General features: G+C 38.0%; 1 protein-coding gene across 1 annotated transcript in view; it reads right to left on the bottom strand.

Annotated features, from left to right (window-relative positions):
* Positions 1-226: 226 nt before the first annotated feature.
* Positions 227-19,278, bottom strand: part of uggt2 (UDP-glucose glycoprotein glucosyltransferase 2) — a 46,264-nt gene continuing 27,212 nt past the window's right edge. The window contains exons 16-29 of the mRNA XM_037686166.1: positions 17,090-17,279; positions 16,825-16,983; positions 16,585-16,670; positions 13,535-13,619; positions 13,273-13,355; positions 12,926-12,949; positions 8,139-8,243; positions 6,818-6,902; positions 6,533-6,715; positions 6,273-6,433; positions 3,197-3,311; positions 2,981-3,097; positions 805-970; positions 227-684 (exon numbers count right to left, since the gene is read on the bottom strand). Of these exons, the coding sequence (XP_037542094.1) occupies positions 659-684; positions 805-970; positions 2,981-3,097; positions 3,197-3,311; positions 6,273-6,433; positions 6,533-6,715; positions 6,818-6,902; positions 8,139-8,243; positions 12,926-12,949; positions 13,273-13,355; positions 13,535-13,619; positions 16,585-16,670; positions 16,825-16,983; positions 17,090-17,279 (1,585 nt within the window). The 3' untranslated portion in view covers positions 227-658. The remainder of the gene's footprint in view (positions 685-804; positions 971-2,980; positions 3,098-3,196; positions 3,312-6,272; positions 6,434-6,532; positions 6,716-6,817; positions 6,903-8,138; positions 8,244-12,925; positions 12,950-13,272; positions 13,356-13,534; positions 13,620-16,584; positions 16,671-16,824; positions 16,984-17,089; positions 17,280-19,278) is intronic.

Raw genomic sequence — 19,278 nt, 5'->3', positions numbered from 1 at the left:
ATGTCATCTCTAACATTCCAGAATATTGTAAAACTTTGTTAAGATGCAATTTTTTGACTTCTAAACTCATTTTATTGCACGTGGCAGTGCTTAAAGTTGGAACAGATCGATCATTGGATGGGACTGGTCAAACATGGATCGCCTTGTTCTACACTTTTAGTGCAATCTGTTAAATTTAAACAGTTTATTTTGGTTTGGCGTTTTAGCCAAAAGAAAACATGATCTTACCTCTAGTATAAATTAAAATAAAATGCTTAAAATGAACCATACGGAGTTTTACAAACTGAAACAACGAGTTGGATCAGATCGTTTAAAGTGTGCCTTCTCATGAACAATACAACTGTTCATCCTCATATGTAGTGCTTTGATGTATCTTTTTCTGTTTTCCTAATTCTCCTTTAACTCCCTAATCTGACTTGAGAGCTCGGAGCACGCCACAAGTTTTCTCGCCTGCTAGTTAACAATTAATTCATGTGCTGATCTGGTGAGATGTTACTGACTGCCGAAGCAGAGATCTGAAAATATCACATCCTCTTCCTCCGGCTGAGGATATAACACTTCATGGCTATGTTTAGCTGGAACTGTCTGTCTTCAAGCTTCACAGGTGGCCTGTGTGCAAAAGGTGCTGCCTCCCCCTTCAGCATGATTCTGGCAGGCTTTAAAGTTCATCGCGCCGCTTGTCTGCTGTTGGGGAGAAACGTTGAAAACGAGCACTTTAGTAATGAAAAACAACGAGGAACGGGTTAATCGTGCAGAAGAATAAAAGGTTCTGTGGATGTTTTGCTTGGTTCTCTGTGCTTTAACCTTTTTCGTGTTGTGAGGGAGGTAGCGTCTGTTTTTTTGTTGCCGTGTCTCCCACTTTCTGGATTTGCCCGAGCAGCTCTTTAATCTCGTTGTCATATTCGACCCACTCGGGCACGATCCTCGCCGCTGCCGTCAGCTTGGGCTCTTTGGTCTTTGGGTTATTACACTGCAGAGAACAGACAAAACACATCAGTCGCACCACCAGTGGCACTTTGTCCCGACGACTCAGATCTCTTAGCACCGTCTGTGTCGAGCATTAGCACCTAATTTGATTTCCAATTTTGTTAAAAAGACATTAGGCTCTGCCTTGATGTCTGAGTTACCAAGTGGTGACCTATAGCACAATGAGACAATGCTTCCTACTCCACTCTACTGGAGCCCATCCAGTAACTCTCTAAATTAGTTTAGGACACTGCAGGATCCCCTCAGTTGTCTCCTAAATGCCAAGTGCCTCATGGACATCAGTGGTTGGAAATATGCTCAAACATTTTATGCTTTGGTTGCTACTGTTGACTGCAACACTAAGCATGAACTAGAAAGTTCCCGGAGAAACTTTGACGGAGACTGCCACATTGCAGCCATTTAAAAATTTTGATTTGACAGTATGTGTGTTGGCGTTTGTTCTCAGCTACTCCCAAACATAATTTCAGCTCAATATGGCAACAAATCAATGACTTATAGGCCTGGTACGATAACACATTTTGCTGATGAATTGTCTTAGTTAGTCTAACATTGTTTGAAATTTCACAATAATTAGTCATTATTGTGAAATTTAGGAAGAAATGTTGGTTAATTTATTTTGCATGTAGTACCATTTTCGACCACCAATGGCAGTATAAGACTGTTTGAACCGAAGGATGGATAGTGAGGGAACGAGCAGCGTGTCACTTTAAGAAAAATGGGAGGGAGGCCCCTTGACTTGACATGTGCTGTCTCTCTTCAGTTCTCAAAATGGCGAACACTCGGTGTGGTTTGAGCTCTTTAGCATAGCATTTGTTCACATAAAACTTTTAATTAAAAATCAGTAAATAAGTTCTCAGCTTCTTTTTGAAGAGAAAAACAACTTTTTACACGAGGGCACGGGTTTCAATCATGAATTTTGGAGCTTCGAAAAGACAGGTTTTTTTTTTTTTTTCAAGGTCAGCCTTAGCTTAGCTCGTAGCTTAGCTTCTCATTTAAGCTGCTTTTAGCGAAGAGAGAGGAAGAGAAGAAACGATAAAGCCGATAAATGATAATGAGGTCGATAATTTTCAATTATCATGTGATTAACTGATTTATTGTTTATCACGACAGGTCTAATGACTTATAGTATTTTTTTATTTTAAGCTATGATAGCCATCTTCGATTTTTGAATTGCAAAGAGTCTATTAAGGATTGTTCTCAGCTACTAATATACCACATTTCAACTAAATAGGTCTCTTGTAAATGAGACTAACCTGTATAAATAAAGGTTGAATGAATGAAAAAAAATAGCTCTAAAAATGGCTGCGTTATCTCCATTAGAAATTCGTTTCAGCGGCCAGCTTGAATTTTTAGATTTTAATTCAGAATGTGTTGTGCATCGCTGTCAGCTGCCACCACACCAAATTTCAGCTCAATATATTTTAAAATAGCCGAGTTATATTTTTTCCCTTTCAGTTAAATCAACTTCTTGGATATTTGATTTGCATCAGGAATGTATAATAACTCAGCTATGACCATACCAAATTTCAGCTCCGTATCTCAAAGAATGACTGAGTCATAGTCAATTTTGAGTTTTCTGATGTAGCTATGGCAGCCATCTTGAATCAAAATGGCTCCAAAATTTAATTAGTGTTTTGTTCTGAGACCTCTCTGCTCTAGGTCATGTGACCTCACTGTGGCAGTTCAAAGCTCAAGAGTTCTCATTGTTTTTCAATGAGGAAAAATAGCGTCTTTGTTAATTATGTCGCCATGGTAATTCGAAATGCCAATAAAAGTAATAGCATGCATCACGGTGCCGAGCCGGTTGTTTTGATGTAAGATTTGTAGGGGGGCCACATTAAAGTTGAAGGAAGAGTAAGACTCTTCAGGTGCATAATAATAGGTGTCTGTGTTTCTAGGCAGTCCCCAATTACAGTAAAGACAAGAGGGTTCAAAAACGTAGAAATTAAACAAAGATGCAGTTCTCTTTTAACCCGAACGCTCTGAAACTCACCAAGTCTATGGTTTTAGCTGTGACTTTGGAGGCATCATCACACCACGTCTCACACCACAGCCACTCCTGAGGGAGAGACTTGATGGCCACCTGGTGGATCATGTTGTTAGGAAGATCCTGAACACGAAACAAAGCAACATCACTTCAGACATTCATAATGTTTAACTTAGGTCTAGCGGCTGCTAAACGAACAGTCCGTCCCAGTGAGTTGCGTACCTGGTCCAGGTTTGACAGACTGTTCGGGTCTTGGCTCAAAGCTTGGTACTGACCCCGCAATCTGTCTCCAGCTGCAATTTTACGGAATTTCTTTAAATCTACTATATACAGAGCGCTGCATGAGACAAGAGAGAAAACAACACGTGACTCGATGGAGGCACATAAACACAACATCTGAATGTTTCCCTGCACGATAACCACGTGCAAACTAAACTTAGCGTAATGCAACAGATGGTTTTGTTTGTTTGTTATTCAGTCAGATCATCAGCTGATTCATTAATAAAAACAAACAACTCAAAATTTGTTTTTTACTGCAGTTTTATATTTATTTCAATGCACTTTTTTCTTTAAATGGTCTTGCTTTCAGAACATTGCAGTCAGAAAATCACCATGAAATAAGCTTTTGGAAAAAGTGGGAAAGAATTATTCAGTTTTGTCAGGAAACCTCGAGCAGAACGAGACTTGAAGAGAGCAGCCAGCCGTCTCCACTGAGTGGCAGGAAGTAAAGGCAAAGAAAGAAAAGCACGAAACAGCTAAAAGTTTAGGAATAAATTATGAAAAACATGAGTGTTTAGGTGAACCTCAGGTGAAATTTATACTCCAAAAAGGACTATTGTTTCATTCACCATGGTAACCATGCTTTACATGGGAGCTGCTTTGAAAGAGGTTTTGGTCAGAGATTTAGGACACATTTAGAAACTGAGGCTTCATTTAGAGAAGCAATCCTTCAAAAACCTGAGCTGCATCATTAACCTTTGCTCTGTCCACAAAAACCTTTTATTTCCTGCTCTCTAAAGAAATGTCAACATTTAAATACTGACTAATGACATCAGTGAGGCAGACGGTCAGCCAAAAGAATAATTTAATTCAAACTTATATTGTTAGCTAATGCAACTAAATAAAGTGCAGCTACTGCGCAACAAACCAAAATATGGTTTTACTAAGAAAACCAAAGTGAACTAGAGAAAGTGCATTTCCAGCAAAAATGCTGTGTGAATGCTTATTGCTGAAGAACTTACTGAAAAACAGCTGAAATTAGCTAAAAAAAAATGCTGAAATGTAGCTGAAATTGAAGAACAAGCTTAAAGTAGCAGAAGAAAGCAGAAAGAATATGTTTGCAGAATTAGGTTTAAAAATGCAGAAATGAGCACAAAAATATGGAAATTACCAGTAGCTAAAAAAAGCTGAAATTAACCAAAAAGAAAGGCTGAAAATTAGCTAAAAAGGCAGAAAGAAGCCTAAAGTATCAGAAAGAAGTGGAAGGAGCTGGTATGAGCTCAAAAATGTGGAATTGGCTGAAAAAGCTAAATTTAGCACAAAACCGCTAAAATGTAATGGGAATATCAGAAAAAGCTAAAACTGGCAGAAAAATGCAGAAAGGGGCATAACAAGCTGAAATTAGCAGAAAGAAGTTAATTAGGCTGAAAGTAGCAAAAACTATCATGAAAAACTTGAATGTATCTGAAAACAGCTGAAATTAGCTAAAAATGCTAACAAGTTAGCTGAAAATGTAGAACAAGCTTAAATTAGCTGAAGAAAGCAAAAAGAACACATTTGCCCAATTAAACTGAAAGAAGCAGAAATGAGCACAAAAAAGTGGAAATTATCTGAAATTGGCAACAACAACAAAAAAACAGCTGAAAAGTACCTAAAAAACAGAAAGAAGCTGAAAATACAAGAAGGAAGTGGAGAGAACAAATTTTAGCTGAATTAGGCTGAAAAAAGTTGAAATGAGTGCAGAAAATGTTAAATTAGCTGAAAAAGCTTAAATTAGCATCAAAATATCTAAATAGTGGCTGAAATAGAGCAAAAGCTTAAACTTGCATAAATAAAATGAAAGGATTATAACAAGTTGAAATTAGCAGAAAGTTAGAAGAAGCACAAAAATGTTGTAGTTAGCAGAAAAAAAATCTGAAAGGAGCTCAAACAGCTGAAAAAAACAGCTGAAAGTAGCTGGAAAAAAGCATTTAAATTTGCACAAGGAAGCTGAAAGAAGCTGAACCAGAACAAAATGTGAAAGAAGCAGTAAAAGGTTGTAAACAGATCTAAAGATTTGAAGGATGTAAAATGAGCTCAAATAATTTTCTATGAGAAAAAAATGGCAGAAAAGGCTAAATATTTCAAAAAGCTAAAGTTGCACCAAAAGTCATAGCAGGACTGTCCTGAAAGAGCTGAACTTTTTGATTTATGATTTGGTGAAACAGCTTGAAAACTGTGGGATGAGATAACGCCAAAAAAAATGTACAGAAGAAAAATGGCTCACAATAGAGTGAATGCTTCATAAACATTCACACAATAAAATCAGAGATGCAGCAAATGCAGAAATATGTTTGGTCCTGATTTGTGTTCTTAAATCTCACTAAATTAATATAAAACAACAACTTATTTATAAATATTAAGACAATACTCGATAAAGAAAATGAATTTCTTTCTGATTAGATGAAAAGTGTTTATTTAAAACTTATGTTGCCATGTTTTCAGTTTAAGAGCTGTGATGTGCAGCTGGTACAATGTTTCCTGGCTTATTTACTGAATTGTTTCTTTCTGCTGAAAATCAGCTTTCTATTCTTCCCAGGTCTCTACTATAACTGCCTCCTGTTGACTGAGGCAGGTGTTGTATGACTGTTCTACAGTATAGTGTAAGAAAGTCTCAAACAACACATCAAATTACACTTTTTATGAGCACAAAGCCTGAGGAGTGCAGTCTGAGTAAACACGGAGGCTGAAAACCATCATCATGATGCCTATTATCTCTGATTGGAGTTTTGGGTTTTGTCAAACCAGCTAATGGAAAGAAAGCCAGTTTGAGCTGAATTGTCAGTGGACTGTAATTGAAGATGAGACACACGCAGCTTCGGAGAAAAGATTCTGTCGGCAAAGATACAGAAAGATGATTTCTTTGTGCTTCCATCAGCCTGTGGTGAAACAAAGTTCATGTCTGTCTTCATCCACTGCCTTATCTGCTGTAGTGCTCACAAGGAGGAAACTACAGAAAATGTTATGATTTATAAATCATAACATGGATGGAAAAAAAATCTACGATCCAGACGATGAAATAAATTTTAATTATCTATACCTGATGTGATATTTCCTGTGTCCGAGATGAGAGGCCCAGTAGCCGGTTTTCCAGAAGCGATAGCCTTCCATCTCCCTGCGGCTGTCACAAAACGGTGTGTAGCCATAAGGAGCCCCCTCCAAGTCCAAATCCTTCAGCTCTTTCAAATCAGCCCGAACTATCTGTGAGAGACACGAGTTTCATGGAACCTTCACACCAGCAGTTGAGACTAAGCTCCACACGGCCGTGCAGACCTGTGTCGGCCCAGGTTGATCCCTTACCTGGTCAGCGTCCACAAAAATGATCTTGTCCACAGCCAGTGGGAACAGCACGTCCAGGAAGAGGATCTTGTATCCCCAGATGATCCGCTGCTTCTCCGTCTGCTGGTGGAGCCAGCGGGGCCACTTGTACTGCACTAACTCGTACTGAAAGCCGTACGACTGGGCCATGTGGGAGATGGTCTCCTGCTCCGAGCAGAAGCAAAAAACAGAGGTTTAAACAAACAAAACAAAAACTGATTTAAAAAAAAAAATCTTATCTATGGTTAAAAAAACAATCAAACATACTTTAAATGAAGGGGACAGGTAATTCTTGAGGAACCAGAATTTGACAGGTGTGTTTGTGTGCCGTAGGACAGACAGCATCATTATTCTGAAACAAAGACAAAACAAAAAAATAATAGTTCAGATTTTTAGAAGCAGGGTTCTGTGGAAAGGTTATGAACAAGTAATATCTTACCTACTGAAGATCACTTTTTGAATGACCTCAGCTTGGAAAAGTAAAGTTCAATTATTTAGCCTATATTTGTACATCGGATGGAGACACAAAGTCTTAATTCTCTCAGATTCTAATCAAATTGATGAACCACTTAGACTTAGATTAGCTCATCAATCCGGTCAGAATTTAACTCTTTTTTTTTTTCCAAACAGATGTTTAAATATTTATGGAAAATATTACTTGTTCAAAACCTTTCAACAAAACAGAATTCAAGAGATCTGTACTATTATTTTGACATCCAGGATCAGAAGACAAAGAGTAGAAACTGTAAAGCAGGCCTGTTGCAATAAATCAATTAATCGCATCACAAATGAAAATTATCAACCTCATTTTCATTTATCGGCTTCATCGTTTCTTCTGTGTCTCTCTCTTTCTACTGAAGACACTGGATGACAAAAGGCTCAACTCCGGTGCTCTTCACTGACCCTTCCCTTTCTCTTTTCTCTTTAAAATACGTTTTAAATATCCAGAATTGTGTTTTTGGATCATTAAAAGCAGCTAAGCTGAGAAGCTAAGCTAACAGGCCGACCTTGGGAGAAAAAAACCTCCGTCTTGTCAAAGCTCCAGAATTCACGTCTGAAACCCGTGCCTTCGTGTAAAAAGTTGTTTGTCTCTGCAAAAAGAAGCTGAAAACTTGTTTACTGATTTTTTTATTAAAAGCTTTGTGTGAAATATGCTGTGCTAAAGAGCTAAACCACACGGAGCGTCCGCCATTTTGAGAAGTGAAAAACAGGAAAGAGAGGCAGCCCATGTCACATCAAGGGGCCTCCCTCCCATTTTTCTTAGACACGCTGCTCGCTCCCTCACTATCCATCCTTCGGTTCAAACCGTCTTATACTGTCATCCGGTAGTGAAAAAAGGTACTACACTTAAAACAAATTCACCAACATTTCATCTTAAATTTGACAATAATTACTAATTTTTGTCAATAATTAATAATTGTATTATTTAAATAGTTTTTTAATAATAATATTGACAATAATGACTAATTATTGCCAAATTTCAAAACAATATTATCGTTTATTGCAATAATTTCTGAGACAATTAATCGCCCAGAAAATTTGTTATCGTGACAGGCCTACTGTAAAGTGAGACAGTAAAATGTCTGACCTGAGAAAACGTTCATACAGATGACCAGAGGCCACAGAAAAGATGTTAAGGACGTCCTCCTTTTTCTTCTCCCCATCATCTTTCTTTGAGCCGCCCCCCGTGATGCTGCAAATGAAACCATAACACATGAGACTGTTGTGTTCTGATTGATGCCTGCTTTTCATACAGAAGCAGCAAATCAATACTGCGGCTGCGACCATGTTTCCATAACGTGAGGGGTAATAGTGGTTATCAAAGACAGATGAAGAGAGTTCCAAACAAATCATGCAACACAATACAGCCGCTGAGATGTTTTATTAAGATCAAATGATAATAATGTGGGTGGAAATGACTAATTTGACATGATTTGAACAGTTAAGGTCCTGCTGGCACTTATCAAGACGATGTAACAGAAAGCAGCCAATATTCAAACGTCTCTGTGGTTATGGAGCCACACTTTTAAAGCAAACAGGAATATTCACGATTAACGTCCATTCAGTGACTTTACATCTGTGCACATGGGGTTTGCTTTAAATGGACGGAATTATTATGAGGGGCTACATTTAGCAAAATTTGCTGCACACTGTGGTATTTTAGCAGCTTGAATGAATTTGTGCTGCATTTGGATTTTTTATTTTATTTTTTTTTTGCAGAAAGCACCAGCGTCCACTCTAGTTAATTGTGTTAAAGGATGACAAAAACACTCCCCCACCACAGCAGCTTCCAGCTCCTCTCAAACCATTTCAAGCTCCTCTTACCATAGTTTGCTGACAGTTTGGTAATGATGTAGAAATTCTGGAGTCCCCTCTCCTCTATGGAACATCAAAAATGCTCAAAATTAAATAAATAAATAAAACATGACATAAGAAAAAAAAAAACATTTTTATTCTTTTATTTCATAATTGTGTTTTTCATGATGGCTTATTTATTTCATAATGACTCTTAAGCAGAATGTTTTTTCAGCTGTCAATCAACGTCAGTGGGTTGGACCTGCACGCCCACTGGCTGATCCTTCACATCCGTTCCTGAATACCTGTTCACTGGTACAGCTGAGTTAATCTTGTTAAATTCAAAGAACTAAAACAGTGAGTTCTCTCGTGTGCACTCCCGCGGTGCCTATCAATTTTTGTCAGTCCATCACTTTTTGTCACGACACCTGTATCTTCTGAGAACGTAATCCTCTTAGTTTGATGTGCTTAAGTTACCTGAGCTGAACGAAGTTCACGTAACTCTGACATCCTTCATAACTGTTGACCTAGCATTTCGCTGCTAGCTGCTATGCTAGCTGTACCAGTGAGCAGGAAAACTAATGGATGTGAAGGATCAGCCAGTGGGCGTGAAGGTCCAACCCACTGACGATGATTGACAGCTGACGTCATTCTGCTGAAAAGAGTCATTATGAAATAAATAGGCCATCATGAAAAACACAATTATGAAATAAAAGAATAAAAATGAAAATTTTCATAATAATGAGCTTAGATACTTATATCATAATGCGTTATTTATTCATTTAATTTTGAGCATTTTGATGTTCCATACTCCTCTGGGACAAGAGAGTTGTAAATAAGTGCTTTTTGTAACATTGTACATGAAATGAAAGTCTTGGGGGTTCTCTGCTTTAAACACATTTTTGAGGATAGTGTCTAAAAACATGATTTTCCATTCAGGCCTCGTTGAGTTACAAACACGATCCTACTGTGGAACAAAGGATAAAATAATATAGTCTGACATTGCTCCTGTTTTTTTAAAAAAAAAATTATTTAGTAGTAAATATTTTAGGTTGAGGCCATTGAAAAAGCAATGTTTATTTGGGTCATTCTCTGTTCAAACTGTGATGTATATGTCAACAAAGCACATTTAAAAAAATCATGACTATCACTCTAAAATTTATTGTAATACTTTCAGCCTCCTTTTCTAAACCTATTTGGGGAAATAAGATAAACATAGCTGTTATCTCAGTAATGATCTTGCTGCTCAATGATACAGGGGGAAAAATGGATAAGTAGTAATTAAAAAAGAAAGGCGTTAATATCTATTTAGGGAGTTGGAGAAACTCCACGTCCAGCACTTTGATGAGTTCACTGCATAACTGATGCATCAGCAATCATTATAATTGATTGTTTCGGTCTTTTATCAAAATGAGCAAAAAATGAGCTGTTAGCAGTTTTTCCAACTATGACGAGAGACCAAAATGGTTTTAGGAGTTATTTTAGTGTGCACTGCCGAGTTAAATGGAAAACAGGGTGTCTGTGATATGTTTAATCACAAAGCTGTACCCTGTGATGGTTAACTAAAATTTAAAAGATTAAAGGAAAATATAATTGATGGCGATGGATTACTTTTGATCAATACTGTTGAGAACAAAATGCTTTTATGGTGAGATAACAGTAGATTGAAGTATAATCTAAGGGACTCTTGTTTTAAACGCGTGAATGCTTTAACGTGCTCTTAAAGAGCAACGGCTCATGATTCAAAGCACATTTAGCGGACAGAAACCAGGACTTGTGCTGGAGGGTAGATGTGTCTGCAGTCAAACTGTGTCCTTGTCTGTAACAGACTGCTGATGAGGGAAGGGGTGTCTCTCCCACACTCAATCACAACCACAGCCTCAGCCTCGAGGCAACAGGAAGACACCAGGGAAAGAGAGGGCAGGGAAGGGGGGGGGGACAATGTCCTCTAAAACCAATCCCTGACACATGCACTAAGCAAGTTACATCACTATGATAAAAACTTGGTGATGAGTTTTTGCAGTTTTGTAACACTGAAATGCTCAAAGCAAATAATGTTTCTCTATAGAGGAATATGTTGCTTCTTTTGTTTGGCTTCTGGGTAGTCACCCAAAATCCATAGGGTCTGGGGATGTCCTCTGCCTGAGACGACTAAACCAACCATTATGATGGGCCTTCAGCACAACAATGGAGTCTCACAGATAAGCAGATTTAGAAATTCAGGTGAGAGCCTGTTTGGCCGAATCATCCGAGATAATCGGGACCTTTTGAAAAACCCACAAAGCTCTGGATAAATCCACACCAAGCTGGACAAAACTTTACTTCTGTTCCATCTCCGCTTCTATAGACTGGACACGATGTTCTGCTTTGCATTTGTTAATGGTGATAATATCCAATAAGACATTGATCTCATGAATAAATACTGTATGTCATTCACCTGGTTTTGCCACTGGCTAATTTCCATCTACTGTCCCCATGGTAGGCATAAAGCACGTAACGCACAATAACAAACCAGTCATTAAACATAAACGGCAGGGTCAACACTATTGTGTGCAAATAAAATACAAAATAAAGAATAAAACCTTGGACAAAGTGCAGGTTTAAAACAATGAATTACCTCCTCAACATCCCTTCATTCCTTCAACATGGTGCATGAGCAGTCGACTTGAACAATTGTGCCATCAGTTTTATTTCTATTGCACAAATACTCAAGGAAGTGGCCAAATACCTGTGTGGTTTGGTTATCAAAGCTTGCAAAGTAATTTTATAGTGAGTATATTACAGTCATGAAACTGCACTGGGTTTCAGTTTAATACTTTTAAATATTGATAACAAAGTTATGCGACTAGTTTTAAAGTTTCTTGACTTGTAATATATACAGCCATAGATCCAAAACATTCAAATGACACCCTTATTGTTTCTCAGCATGTGAACTTCTATTGTATCTGAAAGCAGCTATACAATAACTGAATGTACTGTTCATCTTCTTGATGTGCTTTTTGAACCAAAAAGTTGTATCTTAATATTTAACTTCTCTCCATACGACTCATTTTGTTGTACCTACCTATAACCTATATATTGTGACAGTATTCTCTACACTCAGAGCGAGGTATGAATATTTAAGTAAAGTTGAAATGCTTCCCATTATATAAGAAAACTTATCAGCTACCTGTTCAGAATATCTCCCATATGTGTATATATGCAGTATGACTGTGTCATCTGCATACAATGTAATTACAAGAAAAAGAAGTTAACTACATTAGTACAATAGTGCATGACAAGTTTTGATTCTTCAACCAGGACATAAATTAATGCTGTAATGAAAAGGTCATCACCAAGGAAACCACTCACTTTGGTCTAACGATCACTTATAGCTGTATCCATTCCATAATGCGTTAAGTGTTTTAACTGTCTTGAAGAAAAAGGATGTAAACATAATGGAAGTAAATGATGCCACATATTTTCATATCCTAAATATTGCTTGCTATCGTCTTTCCTTTCCCACCTAGAAGGTCACATTTATTACCATTTGTTTTTGCTATGAGACTTTAAAGCAGGGCTGTTCAACTGGTGGCCCGGGGACCAAATCAGGCCCAAGGGTGAGCTCAGTTCGGACCACTAATGGGTTAATTTTTAAATAAACCTAGATTTTAAACTGTAAAACAAACTTACTTAACAACAATAACTGCTGGATGTCTGGCCCCTGAGCTCTTGGCTTTCAATAACTGTGGCCCCCTGAGTAGTTTAGTTGAATAGCCCTGCTTAGTTTAAAGTGTCCCCTGAATTCATGTATGCACCATCATATGAGAAACAGTAAGTTAAACTTATGTATTTAAATGTCGATCCATGTGTAAGTAGCAAAATAGTTTTTGAACTTTGTTGATGGGTGAACATGCACATTCTATAAAGTCTTCAACCCATCCAGAAGTGCTGCTGGTACACTAAAAATGATCACATACTCATCAATCTCATTCACCGTGTTACAAGAGTCAAACAAAAAGCCAAAGCAACAAATAAACACAGCATGTTAATAAACACAGAGTCATTAATAAGTTAATCGGTTCAGGCTAAAATGCCTACCTTTTCTCAAAAGTGCTCCAAACACTTCACACAGCAAGCATTAAATAAGGAGACAGGATCACACAATTAGGAAGTGCCGGGAAACACTTAAATGCACACACATACCTACAGAAGCACATATTTTTCGCAAGACTAGATCTTACAGCATAATATTGCAGTCTTGATCCAGGGGAAGAGTAAGATCTCCTGAAACCGCATTGTGTAATTGACAAACGGAAGCTGCATCAGCATACCAATCAATCACTTAAAAAAATAATAAATAAACTCTTTTTTTTTTACAGCCTGCCAGCTAAAGGAGGATTTAAAACTGACTAAAGCAAATCAACTTTGAGTTGTATTTGATGTACCTTACAATGGAGTCCCAAATGCCTTTGCTTTCACTAGTTTCACTTAAAAGATCTTCATTGATTTTCTCCGTTTTTTTCTGCACCTTTAATGATAAAGTAGACACATAGGTTAGGTTTTATCAAACACTGGTTAAATCTGTTCTGACACCCATAATTTGTGGGCTGTGAAGGCCAGGGCACATCAAGGAAAACTTCAGCAGAGCAATATCATAGACTTCATAGCATTTAATATAAAGTGCATATATCTAGGAGATGTTCTCACCCTGACTTTGATGATCTTACTATGGAAGCTGTTTAGCACAACTACAACATCGCCAGCATCAGCAGGGGAATCAGTCCCATCATGCCTGAAAAAAGTCCACAAAAAGTTTAATATATTTACTGTCACAGAGATCAAAATAAATCATAATGAAATCTGAGATATGCAATTTGCAGCAAGCTGGTAGAAACCCATTTAAAAGACAACTTTAAGGCAGACATTCATATAGCAACGACCAAATCAATTAGAGAAACCCCCCCACTGACTTTGTGACTCTTAGTCAACGTTAACCTTTTATTCCTTTATATTGGGCTTCAAATGCCTGACCAAGACACAAACTTGTAAAAGTTGAATAGCTAAGTCTAAAATGTTTCAACAAATATAGTTGCTTACATTTTACTCTTATAAATCAGGATCTATTATGAAAATAAATAACATTTTATTTTTTGTTGAAAATATATGTCTTTGTAAAGTGGTTTAAAAATGTACTCTACATTTTAGATTGCTCAAAGACAGAAAACATTAAACACTCGTGGAATAAATCGGTCAATAGCCCAACAAAGATTTTCTTGTTTGAGTGTCCTTGAAAACACCTTTGAAGTGAAATAAATGTTAAGCATGCTGTCGATTCACATGTTTTACCCACAGCCGTGGGGAGAGAAAAGTGTGCACTGTAAGCTCTTCTAATGAAGGAGACAACAGCCATTAATGATCAGAACACTAACAGTGTGAGAGCACACTTTAAAGCGGATACTGGGACAGCTGCCAGGGTCAAAACCAGACCACATTCATTACCCTCCATCATCATTAGGAATCACCTTACCATTATTTTGCCCATCACTACCTCCTAGCCATGCTGTATATACTGGTAGATTTAATGAGAAAGTCTGAACAGTATTGATTGTGTAACACAGCCTTCCAGTGTAATTGTTTTAGGACTGATTCACCCAGTAGACAATGTATTTTGGCAGAGACAATCTGCAAGGTCTAATGGTGAAACACTATGGAGCAAACTTGAGGCAAACTGACTATGATGCACCACAAGCCATTACAACTCCAAATGCTCACAAAAGGCAAAAACTCTAACCTTCTCGCTATGATAAATGCCCCCTCCTCTATGGACCCAAGGCAAATCCCACCTCCCTCCCACCACCACCATGCGCAAGTGCTGCTTGTGTTTTCCCCTTTCTGCTGTCAACAGTGCAAATCAGCCTTTAGGGCAACTGTTAGAAAGCACCAGAGATCAATCTGTATCCCTGCAATGAGAGGAGGAGAGTTGGTCATCTCATTCATCGCTGTCAAGACAAAGCGCAGCAGCAACGCGGGCTGCGAGAGGAAAATGCACACTCTGGGACTCAGGAACACAGACGCTCCCAATAGGCTCTGATCGGCCACCTAACCAGAGCAGAGTGCCGCTAACCACAAGAATAATGACACTGCCAAGGTGAAAAATGACATCACCTCTTAGCTTCACCTGGAGGATTGGGGGATAAATCTCGGTTGTCTGATATGATTGCAGAGGAACCAAGGGCTGTATGTGTCCTAAATCTTATGTGAGGCTAGCCAAAAAAGGATGAAAGCTGTGATTATAAATATATCTACAACACTGCACTAATGCTGTCAATGCAAATGCAGACGCATGCTTGGTGTAATTGTCACCTACCTCATAGGTTCATTGTGTTAACACAACACAATAAATGAGGAGTTGTAACTTAACAAAGAAAAAAGTTCCAAAGTTTATTCACACACAAGTAAAACTGTAGCCTTAAATTAATCCAAGGTACGGAAAGTTTTAAAAAAATATATAAATATAATAAAATATCCGAACACATAATAGCTTCCATCTACCTAAAAGAACATTAGGACACTTAAAGTATTTGTAACCTCTGGGTCTCACTGTGGTATTTTAAAGAGACAGTTCAGATTTTTTCTAAAGCGTGGTTGTGTGGAAAGGCTATGAACAATAACATCTTACATGGTATAGATAGCTCTTTAAATGACCTCAGTTTGGTAAAAAAACAAAACAAAGTTCAATTATGGATGAATTGAAAGTGAAGAAAGTGCTATGAGTCGTCAACATTGTATGTCTCTATACAATGACAAAATTTAACCCATCACATGTGAGATACACCCAGGTGGAGCAGCGGGCAGCTATGTAGGCATTCAGGGAGCAGTTGCGGATTAGGTGTCTTGCTCAAGGGCACCACGACATGTGGGCATGGCGGAGAGTTGAACATGCAACTTTCTGGTTCCAAATCAGCTGCCCTACCTCTACATCACAGCGGCCCCTGGCGCTAAATCTAGTCATAGTAAGATCAAAACAAAGTAGCTTGCTGCTGTCCTGTTACAATCCAATCTTATGAATTTAAAAGCTGTTCAAATACTTTTTTATAAACTTTAATATCATTGTCATTTTCACATTACGGTTACTTATATGGAATTTTAGAGTTACTTGAAAGCAAAAATAGGGGCAGCACTAGCTAGTTGAAGCATTACCAGTGTAACCTACCGCACTTCTGACAGAAATACCTAAATATTTTTGCTGGACTTGAACCCCCTGAGACAAACCATGAGTTCATCTATCAGGTCAAATTTAAATTATTTTTCTCCAAAGTGAGGTTGTTTAAAAAGTCATGTACAAAAGGTAGGATATTTACTGTCACAACATTGTCACAGGACCCCATTTTACAGGACCTTAACTTTCATTTGAACTAAAACGCATTTCGTAGACTGAGGAGGAAATCATGGAAGGTGACCTGCAACATCATCGCTCCTAACTTCCTTCTATTAACAACCCTTTACACTTACCTGTCTTTGCTCAGCCCTATGATGAACACAGTTCAGTGCACCCATCAATACCTTGTATTTCTACAATGTTAACAGCTCTTCATGTTATCATAGTGAAAGTTGTTATTGTTGGCAGAAAATGGAGGCAGCTGAAAAGCTTTGTAAGGTTTAAATGAATCAGCCATATTGTTGCCACAGTCTCATGTTTTGTTTGAAGATAGTTAAATATTATTAGAAGGTAAAACAACACCAAATTACCTACTTACGTAAGAATTTGATAGATTTCTTCTGATCTGCCTTTACGTAATCTTAGGATCCATGCACCAGGGTTGGCCTTCAGTTGAAAATACCCCTGTATAGATTAGCAAAAACACAATTCCAACTTGTTTAGCAGCTGTTGCATGAAGCAAACTCGGTACCAGGTTTACAAAAGTTATCATTGACCTTTTGCGAACAATACAAAAATCTGTCAGTATCTGTGAGATTAAACAGAGAAATCTGCTGACCAGGTTAGCCATGACAATAGTGTCATACATGAGCAGGTCTCGACTCGAGCCCAGGGTAAACTGTAGTCCACGAGGAGGCTGACCAGTTGACAGGTCAAAGCAGTGGCCCTCCAGCAAAAGGTGCTCCAATTCAAATTCTGCTGCCACGACCCCGTTCACCTGGACAGAACAAATTACAGCGCATGGAAATCCAAAGCAGAATGAATTATGGCTGTACTTGCACATGCAAAACATGCTGGGTAGCAATGTCTAAGCATCTCAATACCTCCTGCAAGTGGATGTTGTCCAAATCATGGGGGCTGCTTACTGCCTGCACCATCCAGCTCTCTGGTGTGATCATATTAAGGGTGAGAAGTGGAGATTCTGGGAGCTCCATGAAACGAGCAACTGGGCCTGAAGACACTGTCTCATTCGCCAAGAAAGTCACGTCGGGCTCCAAAACAAAACGATAAAAACTGTAAAGAAAGAACAGCAGCAGCAGAGAAGACAATGGGAAACTTTACAATTATATCACTTTTTATCAGAAGACCAAAGCAAAATTTCTTAGTAAGAACTGAATCAGCTACATGTTTTATTTCTGTGACAGCTATAGAAATGCAATTCCTTCAAAGTGAAGAATCTAATACTGTTTCTGTGGGTGCTCATGCTCAGCCAAAAACAAATGCTTGCAGTAGTCTGTGCACCTGAAAAGTTCCCTTTTTCCATTAATAAAGCTGTCAGCTACAAGTTTCAAGCTAAAATTTTATAGAAGTTTCTGTTTCCTTCTTACAGAAGAGTTATGAAGTGTAGATAATAAAAAATATTGATACTGATCTTAATTCGGAAAGCCTCTTTAGAATTCAAGTACATTAACTCATGTATTATTCAAAGAATTAATAACTACTCTCATAGTACATTTGCGGACATTTCCTGCGTGAGATGGGTGTTGTCACCACAATACCACCTTCTTCCACCTGTGTAATATCGCTAAAATTAGAAACATCTTATCTAAAAATTATGCAGAAAAATTGGTTCATGCATTTGTCACATCTACACTGGATTATTGCAATGGTTTATTATCTGGGTGTCCAAATATTTCTTAAAACGTCTTCATTTAATCCAAAATGCTGCTGACAGAGTCTTAACTGGAGTTAGTAAGAGAAATCATATCTCTCCAGTTTTAGCTTCTCTCCATTGGCTCCCGGTCAAATCCAGAATTGAATTAAAAATCTTACTTCTAATCTACAAAGCTCTCAACAACCTAGCTCAATCTTATATTCGAGATCTTATTGTTCCTTATTTTCCTAACAGCGCACTTTGCTCTCAGACTGCAGGTTTACTTGTGGTCCCTAGAGTTTCCAAAAGCAGAATGGGAGGAAGATCTTTCAGTTATCAGGCTCCTCTCTTATGGAACCAACTTCCAGTTTCTGTCTGTAAGGCTGACACATTGTCCAGTTTTAAGACTGGGATTAAGACTTTTCTTTCTGATAAATCTTATAGTTAGGGTTGGCTTCTTATGCTGCCATAAGCTTAGACTACTGGAGGACAAATTGACCTCAATTCCTTAAATGATTTGTTAAAAAGGAATAGTTTTCATTTGAAACTTTTTCTATCTTAACATGTGATTCTCGACCTGCCATTGTGTATCTGTTCCTACCAAAGCCAGCCGGTCGAAGCAGATGGTCGCTTGTCCTGAGCCTGGTTCTGCTAAAGGTTTCTTCCTCATGAGGGAGTTTTTCCTTTCCACTGTCGCCTTCATGCTTGCTCAAGATGAGAGTTCTTTGATGGAGTTAAATTCAAAGCAGTCTGCTCCTCAGATAAATAATGTTAAATTATTATTTTATATATGAATGTTTCTGTTCAGTGTCCTGAGATTACTTCTGTTGTGACATGGCACTATATAAATAAACTTAATTGACTTTAATACAACAAGTAGGTCTGACGTAATAAACAATAAATCAATTAAGCATGATAAATTAAAATGATTGACCTCATTTTCATTTATCGGTTTTATCGTTTCTTCATGTCTCTTTCTACTGAAGACACTGGATGACAAAAAGCTCATCTCTGGTGCTCTTCACTGACACCTCCCTTTCTCTTTTCTCTTTAAAATCTGTTTTAACAATCCAAAATCACGTTTTTGGTCTGTTAAAAGCAGCTAAGCTGAGAAGCTAAGCTAACAGGCCGACCTAGGGAAAAAGCCTCCATCTTGTCAAAGCACCAAAATTCAGTTGAAACCCATGCCTTCGTCTAAAATGTTGTTTTTCCTCTGCAAAAGGAAGCTGAGAACTTATTTACTGATTTTTTTTTTTAATTAAAGCTTTGTGTGACAAATGCTATGCTAAAAAGCTCAAACCACACCGAGCATCTGCCATTTTGAGAACCGAAAAAAAGGAGAGAGCCCATGTCACGTCAAGTGGCCTCCCTCCCATTTTTCTTAAAGAGACACGCTGCTCGCTCCCTCACTATCCATCC

The sequence above is a fragment of the Nematolebias whitei genome, chromosome 13, assembly GCF_014905685.2.
Source record: "Nematolebias whitei isolate Nwh7 chromosome 13, NemWhi1, whole genome shotgun sequence".
NCBI lineage: Eukaryota > Metazoa > Chordata > Actinopteri > Cyprinodontiformes > Rivulidae > Nematolebias > Nematolebias whitei.
This window is presented reverse-complemented; position numbering and strand designations above follow the sequence as displayed.